Below are 26,727 nucleotides of genomic sequence, written 5' to 3' on the forward strand. Positions count from 1 at the left end.
CAATTCGATGTCTAACAAGAAGAGTTTGTAATAAATAATGTAACCAGTAATGAAAGATCATGTTGTTGTTGTCATTAGTTGCCTGGACAGTCGTTCTGCCATTAAATTGATGTTTTGTTGTTGTTGTTGTTGTTAAGTGCCATCGAGTTGATCTCAACCTATAGCGACCCTGTATAGGGTTTCCGAGGAGCGATTGGTGAGCTTGAACCACCAACCTTGCAGTTCAAGCAGCTTTGCAGTTAGGCGCATCAACCCACAGCGCCACACCATGTCACATAGAATGTTTGCAACATTATTTATGGAGAGAAAGCATGCTTTAAGATAGCTAGCATTCTAATATTAAACTATTTTTTATTTAAAAAATAGTTTAAGCCCAACCATGCATGTGCTCAATATATACAAAAACAAACAAGAAACCAAAATGTTAATAGTCATTATTTAAAGATGGTGGTGTCTCCATCGGCTCTGACTCATAGTGACTCTGTGCACAGCAGTATGAAACATCCCCTAGTGCTGCGTCCTCCTCACAGTTGTTGTTATGTTTGATCCCATCGTTACTGTCACTGGGTCAATCCATCTTGTTGGGGGTCTTCCTCTTTTTCTCTGACCCTCCACTTTACCAAGCATGATATCCTCCTCCAGGGACTGGTCTGGCCTGATTACATGTCCAAAGTACCAGGGATGAAGTCTGGCCATTCTGGCTTCTAGTTGGCATTCTAACTGTACTTCTTCCAAGACAGTTGTTTGTTCTTCTGGAAGCCCATGGGCACTGTTAATATATAAAGATAGTGGGATGCTCCCCCGCTACCCCATTATAAAAGAAAAATAAGAAAGGGAATTAGAATAAAAGAGGATTTTAAACTCATTTCAAGAAATAAAACATACGATATACATAGAAACCCTATACAAGGTCGCTATGAGTCGGACCTACTCAATGACACTTAACAACAACAACAACATATTTGATTCTTCAAAGTACTTTTTAAATTTAAAGTGTAACTTGATTCCCACAACAATTCAATGAAGGAGATTGGGCAGGTATTATTTACATTTTGCAAATGGAAAACATTAGGTTTAAATAAGTTCATAAGAACAACCGAGTCAGTCTTCCTGCTTGTTTTTTGTTTTACATTTCTTGTGGAATCCTGTTGTTGTTGTTGTTGTTATAGTTAGGTGCCATCGAGTCAGTACCAACTCATAGCAACCTTATGCACAACAGAAGAAAACACTGACGGATCCTGGGCCAGCCTCACAATTGTTGCCACATTTGAGTCCATTGATGCTGCAACTTTGCCAATCCATCTTGCTGGGGGTCTTCCTTTTTTTCATGGAATCCTGTTAGCTGTCACCTAAACCAGAGCCAGAGCCCAGATTTCCTGGGCCATTCACGGACCATACCTGAAGACAAAATCATACTTGCTTTGGATTTGACACATCCACTCCTTATGTTACTTACTGTTCTGTTGTGGACTACTCCTACCCATCCTGGTATTTTAGCCCAAAATCTCAGCACTTTGACTATTCCCTGGGATGCCAACCCTCCCTGTGTTCAGAGTCAGGTATTGGCATGTGACGCCAATGTAGAAAATAGAAGCCATCCTTGGGAATTCTGCGAACGAATGATGTTAGACAAGGAGCCATCTTCGTCTTCTCGTTTTGCTAAGTAGGTTGGGAGTAGACCAAAGAGGCTGTGGTCTCTGCTCCCAATAGGAGACCCGCTCCCTGTAGCAAAGCCAATCTAAAGGAGAGAGGATGCAGAGACAGAGATCCTACAAGTTGTTTTGGTGTCTAAAGGTGTGTCTAAAGCTGACATTTTTTATTTATCTGACCTAATACATTTCCTTTTTTCTTTCTTTCTTTCTTTCCCTCTTCCTCTCTTTTCTCCTCCCCTCTTCCTTTTTGTTATATGCTTCAGTTGGATTCCTATTGATTATAAGCAAGAATCTGGATACTTAAACTCTCTATTCTGTTTTCTCATCTGTAAAATAATGCTCACTTCCTACATAGAACTTTTGTAAAGCATACACAAATCAAAGAAATGTAAAATGCTTGTCATGTTGTGAGCATTTTTAAAGAAATTCACATAGGCTGGATTCAGAAAATCCTCCTCCCCATTAAAAAAGAGAAGGAAAAAAGGGCCACTCGGTGTATGAAAATGCAGGCACTAATTATCTATAGGAGTCCTGGTGTGGCACTGTGGGATGATACACTGGACTGCAAGGTCAATTTGAGCCACAAGGTCAGCGGTTCAAATTCACCAGCCACTCCTAGGAAACTTTATATAGGGTTGCTATGAGTTGGAACCAACTTGATTGCACTTAATTACAAGAGCTTCCTATAAGGAGCCCTGGTGGCCCAATGAGTAAGAGTTCTGCTGCTAAACACAAGGTCTGCGGTTCAGAACCCCTTCCGCCTCTCCCAGCACTTCTTCACGAGAAAGACCAGAGGATCTGCTCTCTTAAAGATCACCGCTTAGGAAACTATCTGGGGGCGGTTCTACTGTGTCACGTGGAGCTGCTATGAATTGAAGTTAACTCCATGGTACCTAACAACAACAACAGCAGATCCCTACACTACAAGTTATTAGAAAAGCGAAAGTATCCTATCAGCAACTTCATATGCAGGGATTTGCTACTTTAGACTTTCAGTCAGGCAGTGGCAGGCAAGACCCCCATACCTCACACACACCCTCATGTTCCCTTCGAGCCCCAATGGGGATGCCAGATGGCATGGACAATTAGGACAAACGACAGGACTTTTGAGAGAGGAGGAGAGGGGAGGTAAAGTTCCTGGCAGGCAGAAGTGAATGATTTTGCAATGCAGTTTTGGGACAGGGAATGTTAAACTAGGAGAAAGTTAGCCAGACCGGCCAGGCCCTGCAGCCTCATTCCTGCATGGCTCCTATAAGGAAAGAGCAGGGTGCCTGGCACACAGAAACTGCTTGGTTAAGCCTTGTTATTTGTCCATTGAGCTGGAGTCTGATGAAGCCAAGTGCAAAGGCTCTGCAACTGAGCAAAACCATCAACAAGATTTAACCCGTCACATAAACTCACTGCAGCTGAACCAAACACAAGAGGACACTATGGAGTGCACAAGGTCTCTAAAGGGAGGGCCAGAGAACTGGACTTGGGGACACCCCAGCCTAGAGGAATGTCTACACAGTGGGGGATGCTTCAGTGGAGCTGGACTGTCACCACCCAGGGCTCAGACACTGTGCGGGACTCACAGCATCCGTGCTGGACAGTGGACGCCAGATACCCTGGCCCACCCCAGCTTATCACGACATCTCCCTCAAAGCCATGTTTGTCACAGGTGCTTCTGACAGAGTAAGCCAAAGACACCTGCCAGCACCTTCGCTCCAAGGGGGCTGGGAAAGTCTTCATGACTTATCATGGGGACTCGTGCTATGGGAGGCTTCTTAATCACAGGATGGGCAGCCATCAAATTATATATATATATATCCCCACAGCAATGTTTTCATGTTCTGTGTGTGTGTGTGTGTGTGAGAGAATGAGACAGACAGAGGACCCATGACACAAGTTTCCCTTTGCCTTTAAAATCCAAAGAGACACTACTGAATGCCGCCCCTCACAGCAGGGAGACCAGTCCCTTTATATTGACTGTTTCTTGGCACTTCTAAATCCAGACAGCAGCTCCAAGTACCATCTGGCCCACTTCTTATGACTCTGCCCTGTAGGTTGGCGCTGCCCCCAGACACAGCCCTCTTTCTCCTCTGCTGTCTTCCACAAGAAAGAGCTGACACACTCCTCAGAGATATGCCTGCTCTTACTCTCCACACTTCCCCTGATGGACACCGTGATTTGTCAACTATGACTTGTCATCTCCTCCCTTCTTAGGAGTTAACTCTGTCTTCTCATGGCAGAAATTAAAGGCCCACTAAAATAGCCTCAGAGATTAATTCAGCCACCAAATTTAGGGTTTGGGTCTTTCCCTAGATGAAATCTTAATTTGGGGTGGGGGTTGGAATTGAGAAATTGCCTCAGTGGGTGTCACCCTTAGAAAAGGAAGAGGTGAGTGGCAATGCCCCAGAAAAATCCCAGCCACATACCCACAGGCCCAAGCCCATCAGGAGCCCACAGTCCTGTTAGAGGGGAGTGAAACTATGGCTGGGGATGATTTCTCCTTCCTCAGCTTCCCCAGGTATTCCATGTCCATTCTAGAAACATCCATGCCTGCCTGTTTGTATTTACCATCCCCCACCCTGACCCTGAAGACGCAGCTCTCCCAGTTTCTACATCTTGTTTCTTTTCTGAAACATCCTGCTCTGAATTCTCTACCAGTATCGCCTACTGTCCCTGCTCATCACTCATGTCACTTTGTCCCAAACACGCTTCACTCTGAGATCCAGTTAATCTATTCCTGTTAGTTTCCCTCAGCACCTGGAAGAGTGTCTTATTAGTGTTTCTAAGTTGAACATAGTTTAGAAAGGCAGTGGGAGAAGAAGGAAAGGAATGTTAAATGGATGGATAGATAGACAGATAAGCTTAGATTCCTGAACTTGGAAGGGTATTGTGCACTATAGACATATGCCACGAGGGGGCAGTGTGGAGCAGTTTTTCAAGGCCTCCCAGGTTCATCAGAAGCTTGACTGGCAGAAAATCTAGAACTTAGGTTGTTAACTCTCATTTAAAGGTCCAGCTTGCTGCCATTACAACACATCCATGAACCTACCTCCCTAGGCTTTGATGGTCCTGATGGAGCCTGTCCTCCCGGAAGCTGCCCGTTGGCCACTAGGCAGTGGGCATAGAAAAGGCAGAGTGAGGGGATCACTGAGTATATTCAGCCAACTGGAATCCTCAGGGAATGCTCCACCATTATAAAAAGCGTGAATGTTCTAGATTTTTCCTGTTCAAATTTATTTTCCTCTTGGAACTTACATCATCTAAGATCATATTTGCAAGGAAAAGAAGGGTCCTACTCAAACCTATTCCCTCAGTATACAGGGTTGATAAGGACAGACAACTTAGACATTAGCTACCTAAAATGGGAGTGGGGAGCTATAAAGGCACGAAGTGACTGGCTTACAAGATTTCAAGAGGGAGTTTAATTAAAGAGTGTGCCAGGGAAGGTAGAATCCCCACTGAATAGTTTCCATCTTGTCTAGATGGATCCGGTGAAAGGAGATAGGGATAAGATTCTTATGATTCAATAGTGAGTAATTGTTATCATAATTAATTGTGATTGTCACAACTGTAAAGGTAAAAGTTTTGTAAGAAAAAGGGGGGAGTAGTTAATCTTATAGTCCAGGAACAGACCCTAGGACCATAAAGGGAGAAGAGCATGAGCAGAATGTGGAACTCTAATCAGAGAAGCAGTGACACCAGAAATGGAGGCAGAGATGAGGACATGGAGAGAGGGAGCAGCTGAGGATTCTAGACTCATGGAAAGAGAAAGGCTGTATGCTGGCAGTCAGGAGTCAGACTTACAGAATGTGCCTTTTGGTTGTTTAAATGACTATATGTTGTTTAAATGACTATATGTTTCTAGTGTTTTTGTGTGCTAAAAAACACACACACAAAAAGCCCCAGAGGGAATAGACGTAAATACTGTTAAATGATGATACATGGAGGGGATTGTACCCATTGCAGTGAAACAAAATATGATAGGATGAGTGTAAACCCGATGTTCTCCCATGTAAACTATCACTCAATTCACAATAAAAGCTTTTAAAAAAGGAGAGAATCTCAAGGGGGACAGACAGTATCATGAGGTACGAAGTATACCCCTTAGCAATGAACATCATGATGGTAATATTTGTCATGTTTCATCTGGAGATTTGTTATTCATTCAGTGGTTGCAACTGAAGGTGGGCATTTGGAAAAGTCATCCTCATTCTCCCATCATTTATTCAGTAGCAGCAAAATCACGTTAAATTTGTAGAACGTTTTGTACTTTTCAAAGTGCTTGCACATGCATTAGTTCGTTCAATCTAAATGGTCCTTTATTGGCCTGAAAGTTAAATCAGCTTCCCATATGCCTAATGGTAGCAGGGAGCACTTTACGAACTGAGAAAACATGACCCAAAGTGAGAAAATTGCTCTGCAAGCGTTCTGTAAAATCAAGGTACCATTATTAAACAAATTCATAAATAGCATGGGCTTCTGAGTGAAATCCTTAAGGGAACCGTGAGGATTGTACGAAGATTTTGCATCCCTTTCTGTTTATTTTGTTCTTAACACCATTTTCTGTAGAGCTAGCTCTCAAGTTCAATTTCACTGTATTAAAAATTTCAGAAAAAGAAAAAAAAAAATGATTCCACACTCAGAATGCAGTCTACAACAGATCATTCTTCTTTCAAAATTGATTTCTCTTATGTACTGTTCCCTCAAGCCCTGCCAGCATGGGATGGGTTCTCCCCCCAATCTCTGCAGCATCCTGAGAACCATGCCTTAGCCAATAGACAGGGAGATATCTGGAGAGGAGGAGAGGGCCCCACAAAACTTCAAAATTTCCTGTACATTCATTCATCTATTATTAAAGTTATTTATTAAGCACCTGATGTGGCACTGTAGGATCAGCACTGGACTGAAAACCACAAGGTTGGCAGTTCAAACCCACCAGCTGCTCCTTGGAAACCCTATACAAAGTCAAAACTGACTCGATGGCACCTAACAACAACAACAATGTATTAGGCACTAAAGCAAGCAAACGAAAAACAACATTTTTATATCTATTATGTCCTTATTATGTCCTAAGGAGCCCTGGTAGCACTGTGGGTTGGGTGTTGGTCTGCTAACTGAAAGGTCAGCAGTTCAAATCCACCAACCGCTCCTTGGGAGAAAGTTGAGGGTGTCTATCCCCATAAAGATTTAGTCTCAAAAACCCTACATAGGGTTGCTATGCATTGGAATCAACTTGATAAGAGTATGTTTTGGTTTACTATGGACCAGACCCAAATGATGCATTCAAACTGGGCTGCTGGTGAAGAATATTGAATATACTATGGACTGCTAAATGAGTAAGCCAATCAATCGTAGAAGAAATGCAGTCAGAATTTTCCTTAGAATTGAGGCTAACTCTTCTTTGGTTTGCTTATTTGGAACACATCATCAAGAAAGATGAGTCACCAGAAAAGGACATCATGTTTGGTAACCTAGAGGGTCAGTGACAAGGAGGAAACCCACAGGGAGATGAACATCCGCAACAATGGATTCAAACAAGCCAACGGTGATGAGGATCCTCGCAGGAGCCAGTAACGTTTTGCTCTGTTACTCGGAAGGTCAGCCTGAGTCTGGACTGAGTCAACCACAACGGACAACAGCAAATGTTCTTGAGCCTGGCATTCATTAGTTCACATTATTTTTATTCAAGCCTATGAGAGAAGTATTATGACCCATACAAGTAAAGTCATTTGCCCGCTGGAGGAATACCAGTATTCGGCACAGCCAGGAATCCAACCATGGATGTGGCCACCCCAATGCTCAGGCATTTCCTGTGAATATGGGTTGCTCACCTTGGAGTTGTTCTTGCTCGACTGCTCTGCACTTCCATGGCAACATCAGAGCAGTAAGCACACAGCCCCTCGGGTAAAGAAAGAGCAGGACCAGCACAGAATCCCAGCTCACGTCTGTTTCTGTCACTTAAGAAGTTCTGTAGCTTGGCTTTCCTGGAGTGGAATCCCAGGATGGTCCATTAAGTGTGGTTCTGAAGCTGCACATCTGGAGTCTGTGAGAAACCTGTGTCATCTCAAAGCTTAGCCCCTCCAAGGTTACTGGGATGGAAATCAGGAAACTGAGTCCACCTGATTTGAGCCTAGCAAGCCACGTGAGATGTTTGCCACACAGAGCCCCTTGGCTGCTTAATCTAGAAAATGGAAGACCACAAAAGCTGCCCAAGAGAATTTGCATTAGCTCATCTGATCTTTATAGCAATGCTGTAAGGTAGTATGAAGTTGTCAAGGACTTCATTCTTCTTGGATCAACTATCAACACTCATGGAAACAGCAGTCAAGAAATCAAAGGACGTATTGCATTAGGAAAATCTTCAGCACAAGACCTTTTTAAAGTGTTGAAAAGCAAAGATGTAAGCTTGAGGACTAAGGTGCACCTGACCCAAGCCATGGTATTTTCAATAGCCTCATATGCATGAGAAAGCTGGACAGTGAATAAGGAAGACCATAGAAGAATTGAGAAGGAGAATATTAAAAGTGCCATGGGCTGCCAAAAGAACAAATAGATCTGTGTTGGAAGAAGTGCAGCCAGGATGGCCAAACTTTGTCTCTCATACTTTGGACATATTGTCAGGAGCAACTAGATAGTTGCTGGAGAAGAATATCATGTTTGGTAAGGTGGAGGGTCAGAGAAAAAGAGGAAGACTCCCAAAGAGATGGATTGGCAAAGTGGCAGCATCAAGGGGCTCAAGCATGGCAAAATTGTGAGGTTGGCCCAGGACTGGGCAGTGGTTTGTTCTGTTATGCATGGGGTCGCTCTGAGTCGGTATCAGTGCAATGGTACCTAACAACAACAACAACAACATAAGGTAGTATTGTTGTTGTTAAGTGCCTCAAGTTGGTTCGACTCATAATGATCCTGTATAGGGGTTCCTAGGAACAGCTGGTGGGTTTGAACTGCCGACATTGTGGTTTGCAGTCCAGCGCTGATCCTACAGCACCACATGGCTATAAAACATGGCTGCCAACTATTTGACACTCCTTTCTGTACATGAGGTAGTGGTTCCTGCAGCTTGACTGCTCTTGGGCCTTGCTCCTTTTATCAGCAGTCATGATGGTTATAAAAAGCATGAAAAATCTGATGACTTTTCTTGTTCAAACATATATGCCCTTGTTCCCGCTTGCTGAGCTGGTACTCTTGGCTTACGTTCGTCCTGAGCCCTAGAGTAGTCATTCCCAGGCTGCAGTTCTGCACAGAGCAGGATATTTGTGCTATTATAAGTGTTCAAGACTCACATAGGGTTTATTTAGTCAAGCAACTTTATTTTTTAAGTAACTGACACAAACACAGTGTTCTAAAAGAAAAAGGATTTTTGCAAAAAAGTAAGCAGACCATAATCTTGTAATTAAAAGTGGGGCTTTTTTTCAGTCTAGGAGCGAAGGCCCCTGGGACCATCACTGGAGAAGAGCGGAGATCGGGACCCCACCCAGAGAAGCAGTGAGGCCTGAGATGAAGACAGAGAGGATGACATGAAGAGATGGAGTGGCTGAGGACTTGAGATCCAGGGAGGAAAGGGGGCTGTGTACTGAAGACCGTGGGAGGAGGGGGCCTGCCGGGTATACCCTTTTGTTGGGTGATGATGCATGGATGGGATGGTAACTATGGCAATGAAACGATGTATGATAGAATGAATGTACAACTAATGTTCCCCCATGTAAACTATTACACAATAAAAATTTTTTTTTTAAAGTGGGGGTTTTTAGCCTTGTAAAAAACCTGTATTTTGGACTGTATTTTCTCATCTCGCTTTCTTATTGTTGGATGTGGGCCAGTCAATATGGACTCAAAGTCACCCCATGTGACAGTCTTTCTCCTGCAGCTGAGCTGATAACTAATGGATCCTCAGGGCTCCTAAGTATAGGCATGAGTCTGGAAACCATGACTGCTGGGTTTGTGTGTTTTATAGCACTATGTCCTTCCACCTTGGTGCTCTAGATAGTAAGAGACACACAAAATACATCTTGGCAATGTCACATGCATTAAGGGAACTGAAGGATAAAATAGAAAAATAAAGTGCTGAGCAACATTTAAACTTTATATATATTGCAAAATAGTGCGTGCATCATGACCTCTGTTCTGTAAAATACCCTGTGCGTACAGACAGCCCCGGATGCATCAAAGTCTGCAGCAAAATCTGGTAAGAGTTACCTCCGTATGGAAGAATAATAGATACATTTACTGTCTCTGGATTATTTCTTACGTTTTCAAATTTTCCTCTTTTGCAACCGGAAACAGAATGAATCAAAAAGTCTCATATACAAAAAAGTGATGCAAGAGGCGTCGTGCAACACTGTGCAAGACCTTGGCTACTGGTCTCGTTGGACGAGCGGGAGTTCAGGGAGGCCACCTCTTTGACTGCAGAGGTTCTTCTGGGCTGATGCTGGCGTCACTCACCTCCGGCTGTCACATTTCTCGGGCTGGGCCCCCTGCCCGACGTGCGTGCGTGCAGTACATGCTGCAGAGAATTCTCCTTACTAAAGCTGGGCAGTGTGGCTCCTGTCCAAGAAGCCGTCACAGAGAAAAGCTGGCACCCGGATAAAATGGACCTTCCCTGCCCCGCTTTCTTTACTGAGACTAAAATGTCATACTTTGGGACTCGATGTGCATTTCTCCTTAGAAGAATGGACCGTGGAGGTCACCAAGATCCTTTTATAAGTTTGTTAAAGACAAATTGGTCTGTCTCCCTGCCCTGTGTTTACCACCCACTCTAAAAAATTAGTTGGGGTAAGTGGGCTCATGGTAACTCCAGGTGTGCCCGAGTAGAATTGTGCTCCATAGGAGTTTTCAGTAGCTGATTTTTAGGAAGTAGATCTCCAGGTCTTTTTCTTTCAAGACACCTCTGTGGACTCAAATCCCAGACTCAAAGTCAAGTGCGCTAACTGTGCCGCCCAGGGATCTAATCCTCCTCAGGAACTCATACAAATAAAGACCATCTTTAAAATAAGAAGCAACGGGATGTTGGCGGGTCTCTTGGTTTGATTTCTTGTTAACAAGAATCAGTCCTGCTTAACTTCTGTGGGAGAGAACATACTGGAAACACTCGTGGTGACTCCGTTTGGGCAAGAAGACTGTATGTAGATCCAGCTGATCAAAGCGGAGGGGCCAAGAGCAGTCAAGCTGTAGTGAGCGGAGGTCCCTGAGTCCAACCTCACGTACAGAGACGGGTGTCAAGCAATAGACAGCCAGATTTTATAGCCACCACACTCCCTCATAGGATTGCTATAAAGATGAAACAGGTTAACACAAATAAGTGCTTAAAGCTTTGTTTGAGTTTTAAGGACTTACTTGTATTAAGACATTTGAGCTTTATAATAATTATTTGTATGTTATCAGTGTCAGAGCTCTGGTGTGGCACTATAGGATAAGCATTCAACTGCAACGTCAGTTTGAATCAAAAGGCCAGTGGTTCAACTCCTATACAGGCATGCTATGAGTTGGAACTGACTTGATGGTGCGTAACAACAACATTGTAATAGTGTTTGTTTGCTATTATTGTTGCTACTATTGTTATTATTCTCCCCTAAGAGCTATAGGATAAGCACTGGACTGCTAACCAGAAGTCAGTGGTTCAAATGCACCAGACACTCCTTGGAGCCCCTATACAGGGTCACTATGAGTTGGAACCAACTTAATGACACTTAACAACAACCACCCACCCTGCCAGAGTCCTGGTGTGATGCTGTAGGATAAACACTGAACTGCTAATCAGAGGCTGGTAGTTCAAACCTACCAGCTGCTCCTTGGAAATTCATTATAGAGTCAATATGAGTTGGAACCGACTCAATAGCACTTAACAACAACAACCCAGCCACCATTCTACCTGCTCCTCACTGTTCCTTCTCCCTCACAATTACCTCAGAAATGGGGACTGATTCCTCTTGGACTTGTTAAGATATGTCAAGGCGGTTCCAACTCATAGCGACCCTGTATAGAGTTTCTGAGGAGAAGCTGGTGGGTTTGAACCACTGACCTTATGATTCACAGTCTAGTGCTTGTCTTACAGCACCACACTAGGAGTTCTCTTGGACTTAGTGGCTTCTCAAACTCTCTCATGGAGCCAGTAGCTTCTTTAGGAATCTAAAGAAGCATAGTTACACTCTGCTATCTCCCTTAGGGAAACAAGGTTTAGTCACACTAGGACTCCAAAGGATTGTTGACAGGCCCAGCTGCCCAGCCTGAGACAGTCTGACACTCTTTGGACATCTCAGTCCTCACAGTTGCTTCAAGGTTGACCCTTCCTCTCCTTTCTTCATCTTCACCACAACAGTGAGTCTGAGGAAATTGCCCAGGAGAATAAAGTTGGCTCCGTGGGACGCACACAAGGGCTCTTTCCCAGGCAGTGTCTCTGATGTGGTGGGGAATTGGGGTGGATGTTGGGGGCTTTGAGCAAACACCACCAAAAAGTGGACAGGCAGAGCCAGTGAGAAGGACCACTGCTGCCTCAGGCCTCACACCACCAGGCATAGTGACAGTGAGTTACGGTACAACTTAGATCTTCAAAGGATGTCCACCAGAAGGGGGAGCATGTGAAGCCGAAACCACCTGAAGGAGGAGTGCCTTTCTCTAACTGGTTTGACCATAGGTGCCACTTAGAAAAAAAAAATTTTTTTTTAAACATGTATGTGATTGCTGTTAGACCACCAGATGCTGTTTAAAGCCATCCCTACTCTGGGCCCTAACCAGTCACCATCAAGATAACTACAACATTGGAAGCAGATATTCAGGGCTTTCTTCTGAGGTACTTCTGACAACTTCAACCTTTTTTTTTTTGATGTACACATATAAAACAAAAAACACACATTCATGGAAATACCCAAAGGGCACATTTTGCAAGCCAGCCTCCTGCCCACAGGCACACAGCCTTTCTCAGACCGTGGGCCTGGAGCCCACAGTTGCTCTGTCTCACCACGCCATGGCCATTGCTTCCGACACTGCTCTGCTAACGTGGCTTTTTGAGGTAGGTATCTCATGCTCCCTTCATGTTCTTTCTTCTTGATGGTCCTGGGCTTTGGTTAGTAGCTGAGCTCATTAACTGTTCTTACCACCCAGGGACTCCACAGCATGAACAATTCACAAACAGGTTTCTCACCACCAGTCCTGCTAGGTTTACTTGATTCATTTTCCAGTTTCGCCATGGTCTTCTTTCTCTTTGCTGACAGACACAATGTGGACAGTAGAGATGATGATAAGCCTGAGGCCCACAAAGCATTTGCCTTTTCCCAGGCGTGCTTCCCCTGAACTGGGATGCCCTTTAATGCCATGTGTACCTGGGAACTCTTGCTCATCCCTGAGGAAGGGATGCAAGGAGCCTTGCTCAGAGTACCAGGTGGCCTTTCATATTCCTTTACCCTGACCTGGCTGAAGTGGTTACTCAGCTGTGAACATTCAGGAAAATTGGTTCTGCTGGAGACCACCCTTCACAAGATGGGAAGAAGCAGAGACACAGAAGCAGATGGAGATTTAAAATCTTTATACAATCAGAAGTGGTCTTTGCATTCCACTTTATCAATAGATCCTGATTTTGCAAAGAGATACTCTGATGCCTGCAAAGACTTCTCCTAGTCTGGAAACTCTGCTGAAACCTGTCCATCACTGGTGACCCTGCTGATATTAAGAATAGTAGTGGTATAGCTTCCAGAGCATGGCAACACACACAGGCCACCACAGTGTGACAGCTGAGTGGTGGAGATAGGCAGGCAGGCAGGTAGATAGACAGACAGACAGACAGACAGACAGACAGAAGAACTTTCACAGAAATGTTTGGAGAAGAAGCAATGGGTCAGCCAGTATGTATTTCTTTAAAGACTTTGTAATTTTTTTTCCAGAAGAAAAATAAGAAAGCTATATACAGGAAATGTCCCTTGTGCACCACACCCCCCCATTGTTGGTTGAAAAATATAAAATGAAGAGTTGCAGGATCTGATGCCACAAGGCAGACCGTACCTTTAGCTCTGAAACTAGACTGTGCATATTTACACTTGGCGGATCCCTGTCTCCGTTTCTATCATTTCATCTAAGAGTGGACAAGGCTAAGTGGTATAATAATAATAATTAATGACCAGAGCAATAAATACAGCTCACACAATGAGGGCTAGGCCCAGGGTTTCCTGCCATCTTGTCGCCAAGGCACATGTGAGGTCAGTCTCTATGCCCAGCCCCATAGACAAAAGTTGTCCATACCTGTGAACATCTGGGACCAGAGCACAAAGCTGAACCTTTAACCAGTGAGCTCATTATTAGGTTACAGAGGATGCAGTAAAACCTCTATGAGGAAAATGATACTTCACTTTTACCATTAGGTCTAACTCCACAACAGGGTCAGTAGGAAGAGATCAAGGTCTCAGCAGGTCACATACTCTAGTGCATCGCTTCTCAACCACTGAATTATTGACATTGTGCCATCCTGTGCCCACTAGACATAGTAGTAATCTCCCCTTTCCGGTGTGAGAACCAAAAATGTCTCCAGACATTGCCCATTGTCTCCAGGTTGGTGGAAAAAATCACTCGTCCAGTGGCTTACAGCATGGATTCTGGAATCAGACTGCCTAGATTCAAACCCCAACAATGACAACCTGTATGACAACAAAATGGGTTGATACATGTATAGGTGGGGTGGCCATGTCATTTATCCTCCAAACCAGGACAATTTGGAGAGTTGTCATAATAATTTCAGAGAGACGGTAAGTTTCAGCAACCAGAAAATGTGGTCACTCTGTGCATAGTGTTGAGCACACAGCCTGACCCCCCACAAGGTGAGTGGTGGAGATAGGTAGGGTAGGTAGACAGACAGACAGACAGCGGAACTTTCACAGAAAGTTTTGCTTGACACCATTGTTCTAAGTGCTTGACACTATTATTGTAAGATAAACGTACAGTCTGCCTTAGTGAACTTCACATAATCCCCCACAACTCTATGGACTTGGTATTATTATCATCCCTTCTCACATATAGGAAGAGGTTATAGTAACTTGCCCAAGGTCACACAAGTTGTAGACCTAGGATACTGAGCCTGGCCAGCTAGCTTCCAAACACACATTCGTAACTACTGGGCCCCAGGTGCCCCAGGGAAACACAGCAACACTAGTTCAAGGTAATTCACTGTTTCAACGTCAGTGACCCATGACATCATAACTTCATAAAGCTGATTTTTCATGAATTTCTGTGATCAAAAGCAACCACTTCGGGGAAAGCAGCTTAGCACAGGAAATGAACACAGCCGTGTCCAACCTAATTCCCAGTTTTAAAAAGCTGTGCCAACCACAACAGGTGCACGTTCTCCATTAGGAGGTAATTGTGGTTACTTGTAAGTGAAACAAAAATATGCTTTTATTTTCAATTTGTGTGAATTGTTTTTCCAGATGCATTTGGACTTTGGTGTTGGTGAAGAATATTGAAAGGACCAAAAGAGCAAATAAGTCTGTCTTGGAAGAAGTACAGCCAGAATGTTCCTCAGAAGCCAGGATACTTCATCTCTCATACTTTGGACATATTATTGGAGGGACCAGTCCCTGGAGAAGGACATCATTCTTGGTAAAGTGGAGGGTCAACAAAAAAAAGGAAGACCCTCAAGGAGATGAATTGACACAGTGGCAGCAACAATGGGCTCAAATACAACAACAATTGTGAGGATGGCAGAGGACCAGAGCTGTGCAGAAGCTCACTATGAGTCTGAACTGACTCAACAGACACGCACTACGTTGTTAGATACAAAGTCTTACTAAGTTGTTTGAACCCAGTTACTTAATAAAAGGAACTGTTGGGTATTTCTTTTAGCCATGAAGGGGTGCCCCAAAGGAACATGAACTCAAAGAGTTTGGGAAACTCACCTTTTGCCATTAGGAAAACCATGGAGGAGGATACAGGAGGTCTTCCAACCCAGAGGTCCCGCCCTGGCTCACTCTGCGAAGACCCCTTCCTGTCTCCATGTCAGCCCAGTCTGTGGCCATGGACTCTCTCTTTCTCTTCCCCACCCCCACCTCTCTCTCACACATATTCACATACTCTGACACACAAAATACTCTTTAACCTCACATAAAAACAACTACTCTGGTCCCAATCAGACAATTACTAAAATTCTCTGTGTCTGAGTTCCCTTTATTACAATCACTTGCCATGAAAGTGAACTAGTTCTGTTTTTCAGTTTGAGTTTGGCCAACCTCGGTGTGTCTCCCATTGGCACACAATCTGACCCTCAGGTTTGGCCACATTGTAAACTCACACAAACATGACACAGTAATAAGGAGACACACAAATGCACCCCTTCCCCAGTAAGCACCTCAAACTGGTGCGCCTAGGTCTTAAAAAATATACAGAGCCAATTACAAGACAGAATGGACAACTGGGAGAGGCCGCATATGGCAAAAGGGAGAGGTGAGGGTTGGTGAGAGGGTGGTTGGTCAGGGAAACAGTCAATGGGCTTCAGCCCACAAATACACTTCCCAGTCTCTAACTTCCTAATTTACTGTTACAGAAAACTAGAAGTGACAATGTGTTAGAAGTGTGTGGGACCGAAATAGGTGACCTGGTTTCTATTACTAACAGGGACCATCTTACACAAATCACTTCTTGCTGGACTTCACAGTTTCCTCATTTCTAAGATAGAATTGGCCCGGTGCTTCTTGAACCCGGAGGCTTGACTCACACTCACAGCCTGTGCATACACTTGAGAGTCTTGGAAAAGTTGTCTTTCTCAGGTGTTAAGTTTATTCAGGATTTGGGGGGAACTCCACTGGAGGAAAGGATTTTATAATATTGCTCAGAATGCCAAGGTTGCATGCATTTTAATTAGGTAGCTAATCATTGATGGAAGGAGCTCTAGTAGCGTAGTGGTTACGAATCGGGCTGTGAACCTTAAGGTCAGCAGTTTGAAACTACCAGCTGCTCTGCAGGAGAAAGACGAGGCTATCTAATTTACAGCCTCGGAAACCCCGTACAGGGTCGCTATGGGTTGGAACCGACTCGACGGCACTTAACAACATCAACAACAATCATTGATGGAGTCCTGGTGTGGCACTGTGAGATCATGTGCTGGACTGCAAGGTGGGGTTGAACCACCAGATTGGTGGTTCAAATTCACCAGCCGGTCGTTGGAAACCCTTTACAGGGTCGCTATGAGTTGGAACCAACTCGATAGCACTTAACAACAACAACCATCATTGATAACATTTAATGAGTGATCATTGTGTGTTAACTTTTGTACTAAATTGTTATGAGATCTTCACAACAGCCCCATGAAATAAATGAAAAAAGCTGGCATACAGGGAGAATGAATAGTATTGTTAACAATAAAGAAAAAGATTAAAAAAGAAAATTTCTGAGCTCATTGCCAATTACTTTGGGATCTAGCATCTCCAAGTCCATGGTGAACTTTGAAGAAGAACGTTCGCTGTTCTTTGGTGAGGCCTGGAAAACATTGTTGTTACTGTTAAACGCCGTCAAGCCAGTTGGGACTCCTAGCGACCCTGTATAGGGTTTGTGAGGCTCCAGGAGAGGCTAGTGGGTTTGAACCTCACACCTTGTGGTTCCAACTGACCTTACATTATCCTGCAGCATCACACCAGGACATTGTTGTTGTTAAGTGCTGTTGAGTCAGTTCGACTCATAGCGACCCTGTATAGAGTTCCTGCGGAGCTGCTGGTGAGTATGAACTGCCGACCTTGTGGTTCAAACCAACTGAAAAGTCTAGAGTTTATCCTACAGTGCCACACCAGGACTCCAGGACACCAGGACATACACAGGCTTAAGTTATCTCCAAAGTCCAGCTCAGACATTCTTAAATCGAATTTGGCTAAACTGGTGTACTAAAGTCTTTGCACCTAATGCCCAAGACGATGGAGGTGGCTGAGCAGGGTCCCGAGTTTTGTGTATTCACTTACTAGGATTTCATGGTCCCTCTGGCGCTTTCAAGGCCGAGATCTATAGCCAGAAGCCTCCGCTTCCGCGTCCCCGCCCAACTAGGGTGTTTCCAGCCGGCGTCGCCTGGCACTTCCTCGTTCCCGTGCGCCCCAGCACAGCTCAGGTCGGGATGTGGCCAAAGGGGAGATGTCACAACCGCCTCCCTCCCTCTTTCCCGCCTTGGCTTTCAGTCGCTCCCAGATGAGCGAGCTCGCAGACGGCTGCGGGCGGCCGAGCGCCCGGTATGTCCCTTGAATGCGCACAGGACGAGAATGCGGGACCCCTGCGCAGCCTGGAGCTAGCCAACCGCACACGCTTCCCTTTTTTCTCCGACGTCAAGGGAGACCACCGGCTGGTATTGAGCGCCGTGGAGACGGTCGTGCTGGCGATCATCTTTGCGGTGTCGTTGTTGGGCAACGTGTGCGCCCTGGTGCTGGTGGCGCGCCGACGGCGCCGCGGCACCACCGCCTGTCTTGTGCTCAACCTCTTCTGTGCAGACCTGCTCTTCACCAGCGCCATCCCGCCAGTGCTGGTTGTACGCTGGACCGAGGCCTGGCTGATGGGCCCGGTGGCCTGCCACCTGCTCTTTTACGTGATGACCCTGAGCGGCAGTGTCACCATCCTCTCGCTGGCCGCCGTCAGCCTGGAGCGCATGGTGTGCATCGTGCGTTTGCGGCGCGGCGTTCGGGGCCCCGGGTTGCGGGCGCAGGCTGCGATGCTCGTGTTCATCTGGGGCTACTCTGCGCTCGCTGCGTTGCCCCTCTGCGTTTTTTTCCACGTCGTCCCGCAGTGGCTCCCAGGCGCTGACCAGGTGAGCGCCGGGCCGTTCGCGCTCCACAGGTGTTCGGGATGGCCTGAGGAACGGGAGCATGGGGGGTACGGGAAGCTGGGATAATCATGATAGCAACAACAAACAGTTACGCGGGTTATTTGTTGCACTATGCTCGGCACTGTGGATCCTCAACGCTTAAATCTTACTACAAGTTTACACGACGTAGATCCTGTAGCTGCCCACCAATACGCTGCAGTAGAGTTCCCAGAATTCCTGTAAAATGTAATAAAATAAGGGATAACCTCACCAGCCAACCTGATTTACTACATTATATTGACTTGTGCTTTACCGTGGGGTTTTACAATACTGTTATTAGCACGCTCGCTTGCTCAGATAAGGATACAGAGGCGCAGAGAAAGATGACTTGCCCAGGGTCTCTCCCCCTTACTAGGAGGAGATGGGATCCAAGCAGCTGCTTCACCGGGAGGCTTTGAAGGTGCTCCCGGGCAGGAGTGTGAGGACAGGCAGGGAGAAAGGACTCGGGAAACCCAAGCTCAACGCTGCCCCTTGCTTGGGGGCTCGTGACTTCTCTTGAGGCCTCAGTTTTTCCAGCATCAAAACAGAAAAATGGGACTAGTCCATGGGTTGTTGTCCTGGGAGCCTTGGAAGGATAGTTCCGGGGTACCTGAGCTCCCTAAATGTCATATAGATTCTCTCTTTGAGTAAGTTTGGGCCGGTGAACTTTAGTCTGGGCAGCGGGCCCGCAGTGGTCATTCGGGTCATAGAGGGGTTCACCATGTTAAAAGGACTCTGCGAACAGTGAAGGACAATGATTCAGAATCCCCGGCGTAGGTCCCCCAGCGTCTTGTTCTCGCTGCTGCCTTGTTCCGTGGCTGCAGGGTTTGTGTGCCGAGATTTTCTAGGGAGGTTGAGCTGGAACCCGGAGCCAGGGTTGAGGCAAGTGCCCAGGGAATCTAGTGTCCGCCCTGCTTGCTAGGTTCCTCGACGTGGTGGAGAGAGGTAGGAAAGGCACTTGGGCCTGAACCTCCCTGAGTTATCTACCCGGAGCTTCCTTCTCTATTCCTTCCTTTTCCCTCCTTAGGCTGCCGGGGTTTCTGGTTTCCGGACCCAGGAGCAGCAAAGAGAGCCTCCGGCAGGGCTGGTCTAGGGTGGGGAGTGGGAAGTGTACCATGTCACTGGGTCTGGGGTGAGAAACACTGAACTCTGGAAATGAACAATCCGAATAGAAGACTCCTGCACTCCCCCTGGGTGTGTGACCCTACAGAGCCTGGACACAGAGGTGGGCTTCTCTGAGGGGGGGCGGGTTCCCCACATTAATCTTTCACGCAGGATTTTTTGGGGGGTCGCGGGAAGAGTCTGAGTCCTGCGTCAGTAATATTTTTTTAAAACGTAAGTCAAACCTTAAAGTCTGTTTCCTAATAGTTTATAAATACATTTTTTTTTTTTTAAACGACCTTGATGCACAGGCCTGTTGCATTTGCTCAAGGAACATGTGCCAGTGGCCTTGTCCCATCAGGATTAGTTGAACTAGCTGGGGGAGATTAGCATGGTCATATCAAGGACCCTTGCTTAGTGGGAGGCCTTGTCCTCAGCCTTGTCCTCAGCCCTAATACACTTGAGTCTCAAGAAGCAGTGTTGCTGTTTTTAAATGCTGCCGAGTCAATTCCAACCCATAGCCACCCTGTATAGGGTTTCTGAGGAGCGGCTGGTGAGCTTGAACAGGCGACCTTGCAGATCAAACTGACTTTTCAGTCCAGTGCATTAACTGGCGCTACACCAGGACTCCAAGAAGCAAGTGGTGGTGACCCACAGTGACCCTGTACAGGGTTTCCGAGGCTATAAATCTTTATGGGAGCAGAAAGACTCATCTTTCTGCCGCAGAGCAGCTGGTAGTTTCAAACTGCTGACCTTGAGGTTCACAGCCCGATTTGTAACCACTATACTACCAGAGCTCCTTCTAGAAGCAAGTAGATGCTTTGAATTAAGTAAGTGAAAGTTCAGGCCCTCCCTAATTGGATCAGAGTTTCAGGGGGCTGGGCTTGTGCCATCTGCTTTTTTGTTTGTTTTTTATGTTATGTTCACATTGAATTACGTATTTCTATATTTTTTACTTGAAGAACTCCTCCCTATTTTCTTTTTACAGAAAAAAAAAAAAAAAAGACATCTGGGAATTAAAAATCCAATAAAAGGACTCAAAGGTATCTTGTTTCCAGGTGTTATGTTTTGTGCCATTCCGTTTTAAAATGATTTTTGTTGTTAGGTGCCATTGAGTCACTTGACTCATAACAACCCACATGACAGTGTTGTTCATTGCTGACCAGGCAGGTCCAACTCATAAACACCCTGTATAGCGTTTCTGAGGAGCTGCTGGTGAGTTTGAACCTCCAACCTTACAGTCCAGTGCTTATCCTATAGTGCAACACCAAAGCTCCAACAAACTCTGCAACAAAATTTTCTTGTCTGTAATGTTTACAGATTGACAGATTTTTTTCCCCCCCCAGAGTCACTGGGTGGGTTGAACCACCAACTGTTTGGTTAGCAGCTGAGTACTTAACCTTTGTGCCATTAGGGCTCCTTCAATCCTCCGTAACTGGCAAATAATGCAAAGAAATGAGGCTTTTGTCACCTCCTGGCTACAAGCCCAGATTAAAATTGTTGACATAACACAGGTGTCTCAGCCACATTACACTGTTGTTATGCCTTGTGGGACATCTGTAGCTAGGTCCTTCTGCAGCACTTGTGAAGTGGCCCCAGTTGCTAAATGTTTTGCTGGAGGTCTGTGTTGTGGAGACCTTCCCTTAGTTCCTCTCTCAGCACACAGACCTCTTGAATGAACGAAGAAACAGCTCCTTAACTTTAAGGGCTTTTGGGAGATGGGATATGGGGAGAGCCACCCATGGGATGCCACAAGATCAGCAGTTTGTGGGGGTAGAGGGTCTGGTGCAGGAATTCAGAAGCCTGGGGGCCTGGTAAATTACTGCTAGAGCTTCATTCCTAGAAAATCTGAGAGACAGGGCAAGGAAGCTTGTAATGAAAATGGGACGATCCTGTCAGACTCTCCAACTCCCTTACTGGCATCCTCCTCCCCTGCTAAATAAGCTAACACACAGAAACACTGCCCAGTTTCTCAAGGGGTGGTTCCTAAGCATGCAGAAAACACCCCACATTATAGGTGATCAAACTGAGACTCAGAGGTTGAAGAAATAAAATGAATGAGAGATGTTTATATACAAAAAGGATTGTGGCCATTTAAAAAAGGGACAGAGAGGTCTGGTCTAGACTGAACTGGATCTCACATTTTAAATTAGCAAAGGCTTGTTTTCTCGATCTTTATACTCCCGCCTTCTGACTGTAGATGCTGCCAGCCCCTCCCATTTTTACACTACATATGGAGGTTTTTTGAACTAGGGACATTTTCCTATTCAAACCATGTACTGAATAAACCAATGCCCCCCAATCCTGTGCACAGCCTGGCTCCCTGCTTCCAAAGGAGTGCAGACTAGAGTGATAATGTCTCTGAGAGCTTTTGCATACTAAGACTCCTCTCTCCCACCTCTAAAACAGGAACACTGTTATCTTTGTTCCTGTGGGTTATTGGTAACCAGGAGTCCAGGGCGACTGGACTCGTCACTCGTTATAATTTTAACAGACAGTTCAGAATCTGGGCTTTGGAGTCAAATGTTCTGAGTAGGAACACTATCTCTGATATTTATTAGCTGCATGACAGAGAGCAAGTTGCCCCACTGATCTATGCCTCAGTTTCTTCATTTGCAAAATGGGTATGATAGCAGTATCCCCTTTACAGGATTATCACAGAACAAATGTACAATAAATGGACTAACAGCAGGTTCACACACAGTTAAGCACTTCCAGAATTGCTAGCTATTATTAGTTTCCTTATCATTGGTTATAAACATTTTAAACATTCTTCAAACAGTGTCATTCTTCTGATTGCTGTAAAATAATAGAGGGACATTTCAAGGGAGCGAACACATCCTAACAACACTGACATTTCAGCCAGATCGGCAGAGCCTGTTCCAACGGGGGGATTCCTACCTGTGTGTGCCGTAACTGTGGCAGGCAGCAAGCCTCTTCATCAGTTGGGGAAGATGGTCCACCTGGCCAGAAGGTGCTACTGCCCATTCATGTCACATGCATTGGCTTGGCATCCCCTCTCTCTCCCCATACACAGGCACAATGGGGCCAGACACTGGACTGGACCCCAATTTCTGACCGAGAGTATCTATGGAGCACCCAGAAAGTCTCAGCCCCTGACTCAATTCAGTCCTCACAGTAACCCCATGAGCAGGCATCCTTAATGTTTGTTTTCTGGAGGGGAAAATGTCTAAAGTCACAACTTGGGCAAAGGATGGAGCTGGAATTTGGCCCAGGTCTGTCTGGTTTCTTCCTGTGCCAACTCGCATGAGTTCACACTGCCTTAGAAGTACTTAGCCCCACTGCTGCGCCCTGCCCTAATTTAGCATTCACCAATAATATTTGATGTTGCACTGTAGGATAAGCAGTGGACTGCTAGCCACAAGATCAGCAGTTCACTCCTACCAGCTGTCCATGGGAGACAGATGAGACTTTCTGTTCCCAGAAACACTATCCAGGGTCGCTATGAACTTAAATTGCCTTCATGGCAATGGTTTTGGCTTGGCTTTAATATGTTACCAGGTCTTTATATGGATCCTCAGAGGAGACAAACACAGTTGGCTTACTTTTGTTACTGTTATTAAGTACCATCAAGTCAATTCTGATTCATAGCAACCCTGTATAAAGTTCCAAGCAGTGGCTGGTGGGTTTGAACGTCTGACCTTGTGGTTACTAGTCTAGTGCTTATCTTAAAGAGCTACAACAGGACTCCTTTGTTAATATTGTTGTTAAGTGCCATCAAGTCAGTTCTGACTCATAGCAACCCTGTACAGGGTTTCTGAGGAGCAGCAGATGGATTTGAACTGCTGACCTTGTAGTTCACTGTCCAGTGCTTACCTTACAGCCACACCAGGAAAAAAGCAAGTCTGTCTCTTGGGTTGGTTTCTCTCTCTTTCGTTTCTGTTGGGAAGTAGATACCATTTACCATTGAGTTGAGACCCCACATATGGGGTGGTCTGTGGTGGGGTGGAACTGTGCTCCCTAGGGGTTCCAGTGACTGCTTTTTCAGAAATAGATCACCAGGACTTTCTTCTGAGGTGCTTCTGGGCAAACTAGAAACTCCAGTCTGAGCATGTTAACCATTGGCACCACCCAGTGACTATGGGAAGTTGACAGGGGAGTAGATACATGACTAGATAGGATTCCTGGTCCTTTTAAATGGCCTAAAAACTTCCATTTTGTTTGAGGAAATGGGGCAAGGAGAATGATTTACAAAGGGGTCCCTGGACATACTCCAAGAAGATTCATTAGAGAAGCTGACAGGGAAGAAGCTGGAATCATGTGGCTGTTTGCACACCAGTATAAAAAAGGGTCACATTTGAGCCATGTCCGCAGACCGGTGTCCCCATTCACAAGGAGCGTCTTTTTAAAAAAATCCTTTCATTTGGCTGTTTATTAATTTATTTTTTAATTGAGCACCTAATGGATGCCAGGCATAGTCTTGGCAGGAGTGATGAATACCTTGAGTTACTCAACATTTGTTGAGGGATTCAGACAGGAAGTCAGGTAAATTACTGCCCAGAGAGTAAAGCTGTGGAAGGGGTCATGTGGGTGCTGAGAGTCACAGGAAGGCTACCTGAAGGCAATGCCATCTCAGCTGAGGTTAGAAGATGAGAGGAAGTTAACCAGATCAGGATGTGGGGGACCAGGGCAGCTCTGTTACAGGTAAAGGAAATAGCCCCACATAGGGGCCAAGGGAACACTGCTCTGCTGTGCTGAGCACCAGCCAAGGGCCAGTTGTGGCAAGAGATGGTGCTGGAAGCATCAATAGGGATTAGGTGGAGAAGGAACAGGTCAATCCCTTTAGGGAGTTTGAACCTGTACTGTCAGAGATGGCCAGGCCTGGGAGTGGGTGGACAAGTAACAATAGAAGTATGAAGGTGCTTAGAGCTCCTTTTGAGTGAAGGAGAAAGGCTTGGACTAAAGTTTCTGGCAGTTTGGGCAATAACTCATCTGATCTGAGGAGTGTGGGAAGTGGAACCCTTCAGGGTGGAAATCTAGGATGTGGACCTACGACGCTGCCATTGTGGCAGTGGAGTGAGCTTGGGGTCCGGGAGCGGGACAGCCGGAGAGAGGGCATTGGAGCATCATCTGCCCAAAGAACTGGTGGAAATGAATGAGATGGGATGTGACTGAAGACATTTGGGTGAAGCAAGTCAATGAACTCGCCATCATATATGGCCTCCAGCTTTCATCCTCACACTGAGCTCTGGTCTCCTCACTGCCCTGGCCGGAACCCTGCTGCTGTCCTTCCAGGAGCAGAATGACCCTCCCAGGTGCCACTTTCCCGGTGACTTCCTGTCACTCTCTGGGCCACTTCCAGCTGGCTGCTCAGTGGTGAGAGCCCTGATGATACAATAGTTAAGTGCTTAGCTGCTAACTACAAGGCCAGCAGTTCAAACCCACCAACCGCCCCAAGTGAAAACACCTGGTGCTCTGCTTCTGTGTGCGATTACAGCCTCGGAAGCCCTATGGGGACAGTTCTGCTCTGTCCTTTAGGGTCCCTATGAGTCCCTATGAATCAACTTAATGGCATACAACAGCAGCAACAGTAGTGTGCTGACTTCTCTCTTCCTATATGACGTCAGGGTCATTCATCATCAGTGCTCTGCCACTGTTTCTGAGGGGATTGAGTGATTGAATTGAATGCATTAGAGAAGCTATTGACTCTCCCAACCTCACTTCTGGTGCTCAGTGAACAAGACAGGCTGGCCCTTTTGTTATCCTATTTCCTTTTTAAAAAATGGCATAAAGGCAGAAAAAGCACAAAGACTGCTATAATAAACATGCCCCTGTGGTCTAGATTTGACACAACCTGAGGGGGAAATATTTAGACTCAAAATGACTAAGTCAAATGGATTTTCCCACGAAAAAAGTTATCACACCAACCTAGATCCCGACTATGGGCATGGCAATGCTTGCTTGCTTGTTTGTTTTTTAATGAGAGCAGCCCGCATTTAATCAACTATAACCATATAAAGCTTTCTAAAGATCATATAAATCAGTCATTTAGGCCACATGGCCACTCAGACAACCTCTCAGTTCATGGATGGGGCGTTCATACTTCGAGTCCTTATCTTACTTCCTTATCACGCTTTGTGCCCATGAACCCCACAAAGCAAAAGGTGAAAGAACATCTTTATTAGAGTCACGGAATTTGGGTTCATTGTCTTTGTTGCAAAATAGCTGCTTAAGTTTGTTAAATTGTCATTGTGATCTGTGTTTCATTTTTGAACATTATTTCTCTTACATATGAACTTTTATTGCCTGTTTTAAATTATAAAAATAACATGGGCACATCATGGAAGATTCAGAAAATCCAGATAAGCCAAAAGAATAAAAATAATTTAAGAATTCCACCTAGAATCACACTCTTAACGTTCTGGAGTGTATCCTTGAAGTCTCGTTTCTATGCATGTGTGTGTTATGTGTTGTGTGTATGTGCTGTGTGTATGGTGTGTGTGTGCATAGATATATACTGGTAAGTACTCATTTACACATAAACAATACCTTCAACAGTGCTGGGATCATACCAGCATTTTGTTTAGAAATCTACTTTTTTGCCCCTAATATAGGGAGGGTACCTTGTCCACATCCTGCTACAAAATCTTGTTCACAGTTACCTTGGTCTGGAGAGATTTGGGCAGACACTGGCAAAGGCTTTTGGAAAGAGTTTCAGGTATTGTGGGGGTTTTGAGAAATGGATCTGAGGTCAACTACTTTTCTGCTTTCCCTGTATACAAGTATAGGAATTAGTGACCACGTTATGGTCAGCATGTCTTCCAGCACACGTTACCCAGAACTATACAAGATTGAGGAGTCTCTAGTGGACAGAGGTCTGAGTAAAAAAGTCAAGGCTGCATGCGTTATCTAAAGTGCAGTGGGTACATCACTGCCAGTATTCAGAAGGTCCTTGAGAGGCACAATCTTCTATCCAGTCACCAAAATGTAGAACAATTTCATAAACTTGTTCCCATCAAGGCAGATGGTAAGGGTGAGGAGACAAGTTTTTGGAATGTCCGGTCCATTTGTAGCCCATCTGTCTTCGGCCAGGTTTTCTAGAGAATCAAAACCAGTGAAACATATATATTGTTGTCGTTATGTGCTGTGGAGTCGGTTCTGACTCATAGTGACCTGTACAGGGTTCACGAGGGTGTAAATCTTTCTAGGAGTAGAAAGTCTCATCTTTCTCCC

The 26,727-nt window shown here is 45.4% G+C and overlaps 1 protein-coding gene across 1 annotated transcript in view; it reads left to right on the forward strand.

The window, feature by feature from the left end:
- The first annotated feature begins 17,829 nt into the window (after positions 1 to 17,829).
- FFAR4 (free fatty acid receptor 4) overlaps positions 17,830 to 26,727 on the forward strand; it is a 20,478-nt gene continuing 11,580 nt past the window's right edge. The window contains exon 1 of the mRNA XM_006831150.1: positions 17,830 to 18,396. Within this exon, the coding sequence (XP_006831213.1) occupies positions 17,830 to 18,396 (567 nt within the window). The remainder of the gene's footprint in view (positions 18,397 to 26,727) is intronic.

This window comes from Chrysochloris asiatica, unplaced genomic scaffold (assembly GCF_000296735.1).
Source record: "Chrysochloris asiatica unplaced genomic scaffold, ChrAsi1.0 scaffold00003, whole genome shotgun sequence".
NCBI classification, from domain to species: domain Eukaryota; kingdom Metazoa; phylum Chordata; class Mammalia; order Afrosoricida; family Chrysochloridae; genus Chrysochloris; species Chrysochloris asiatica.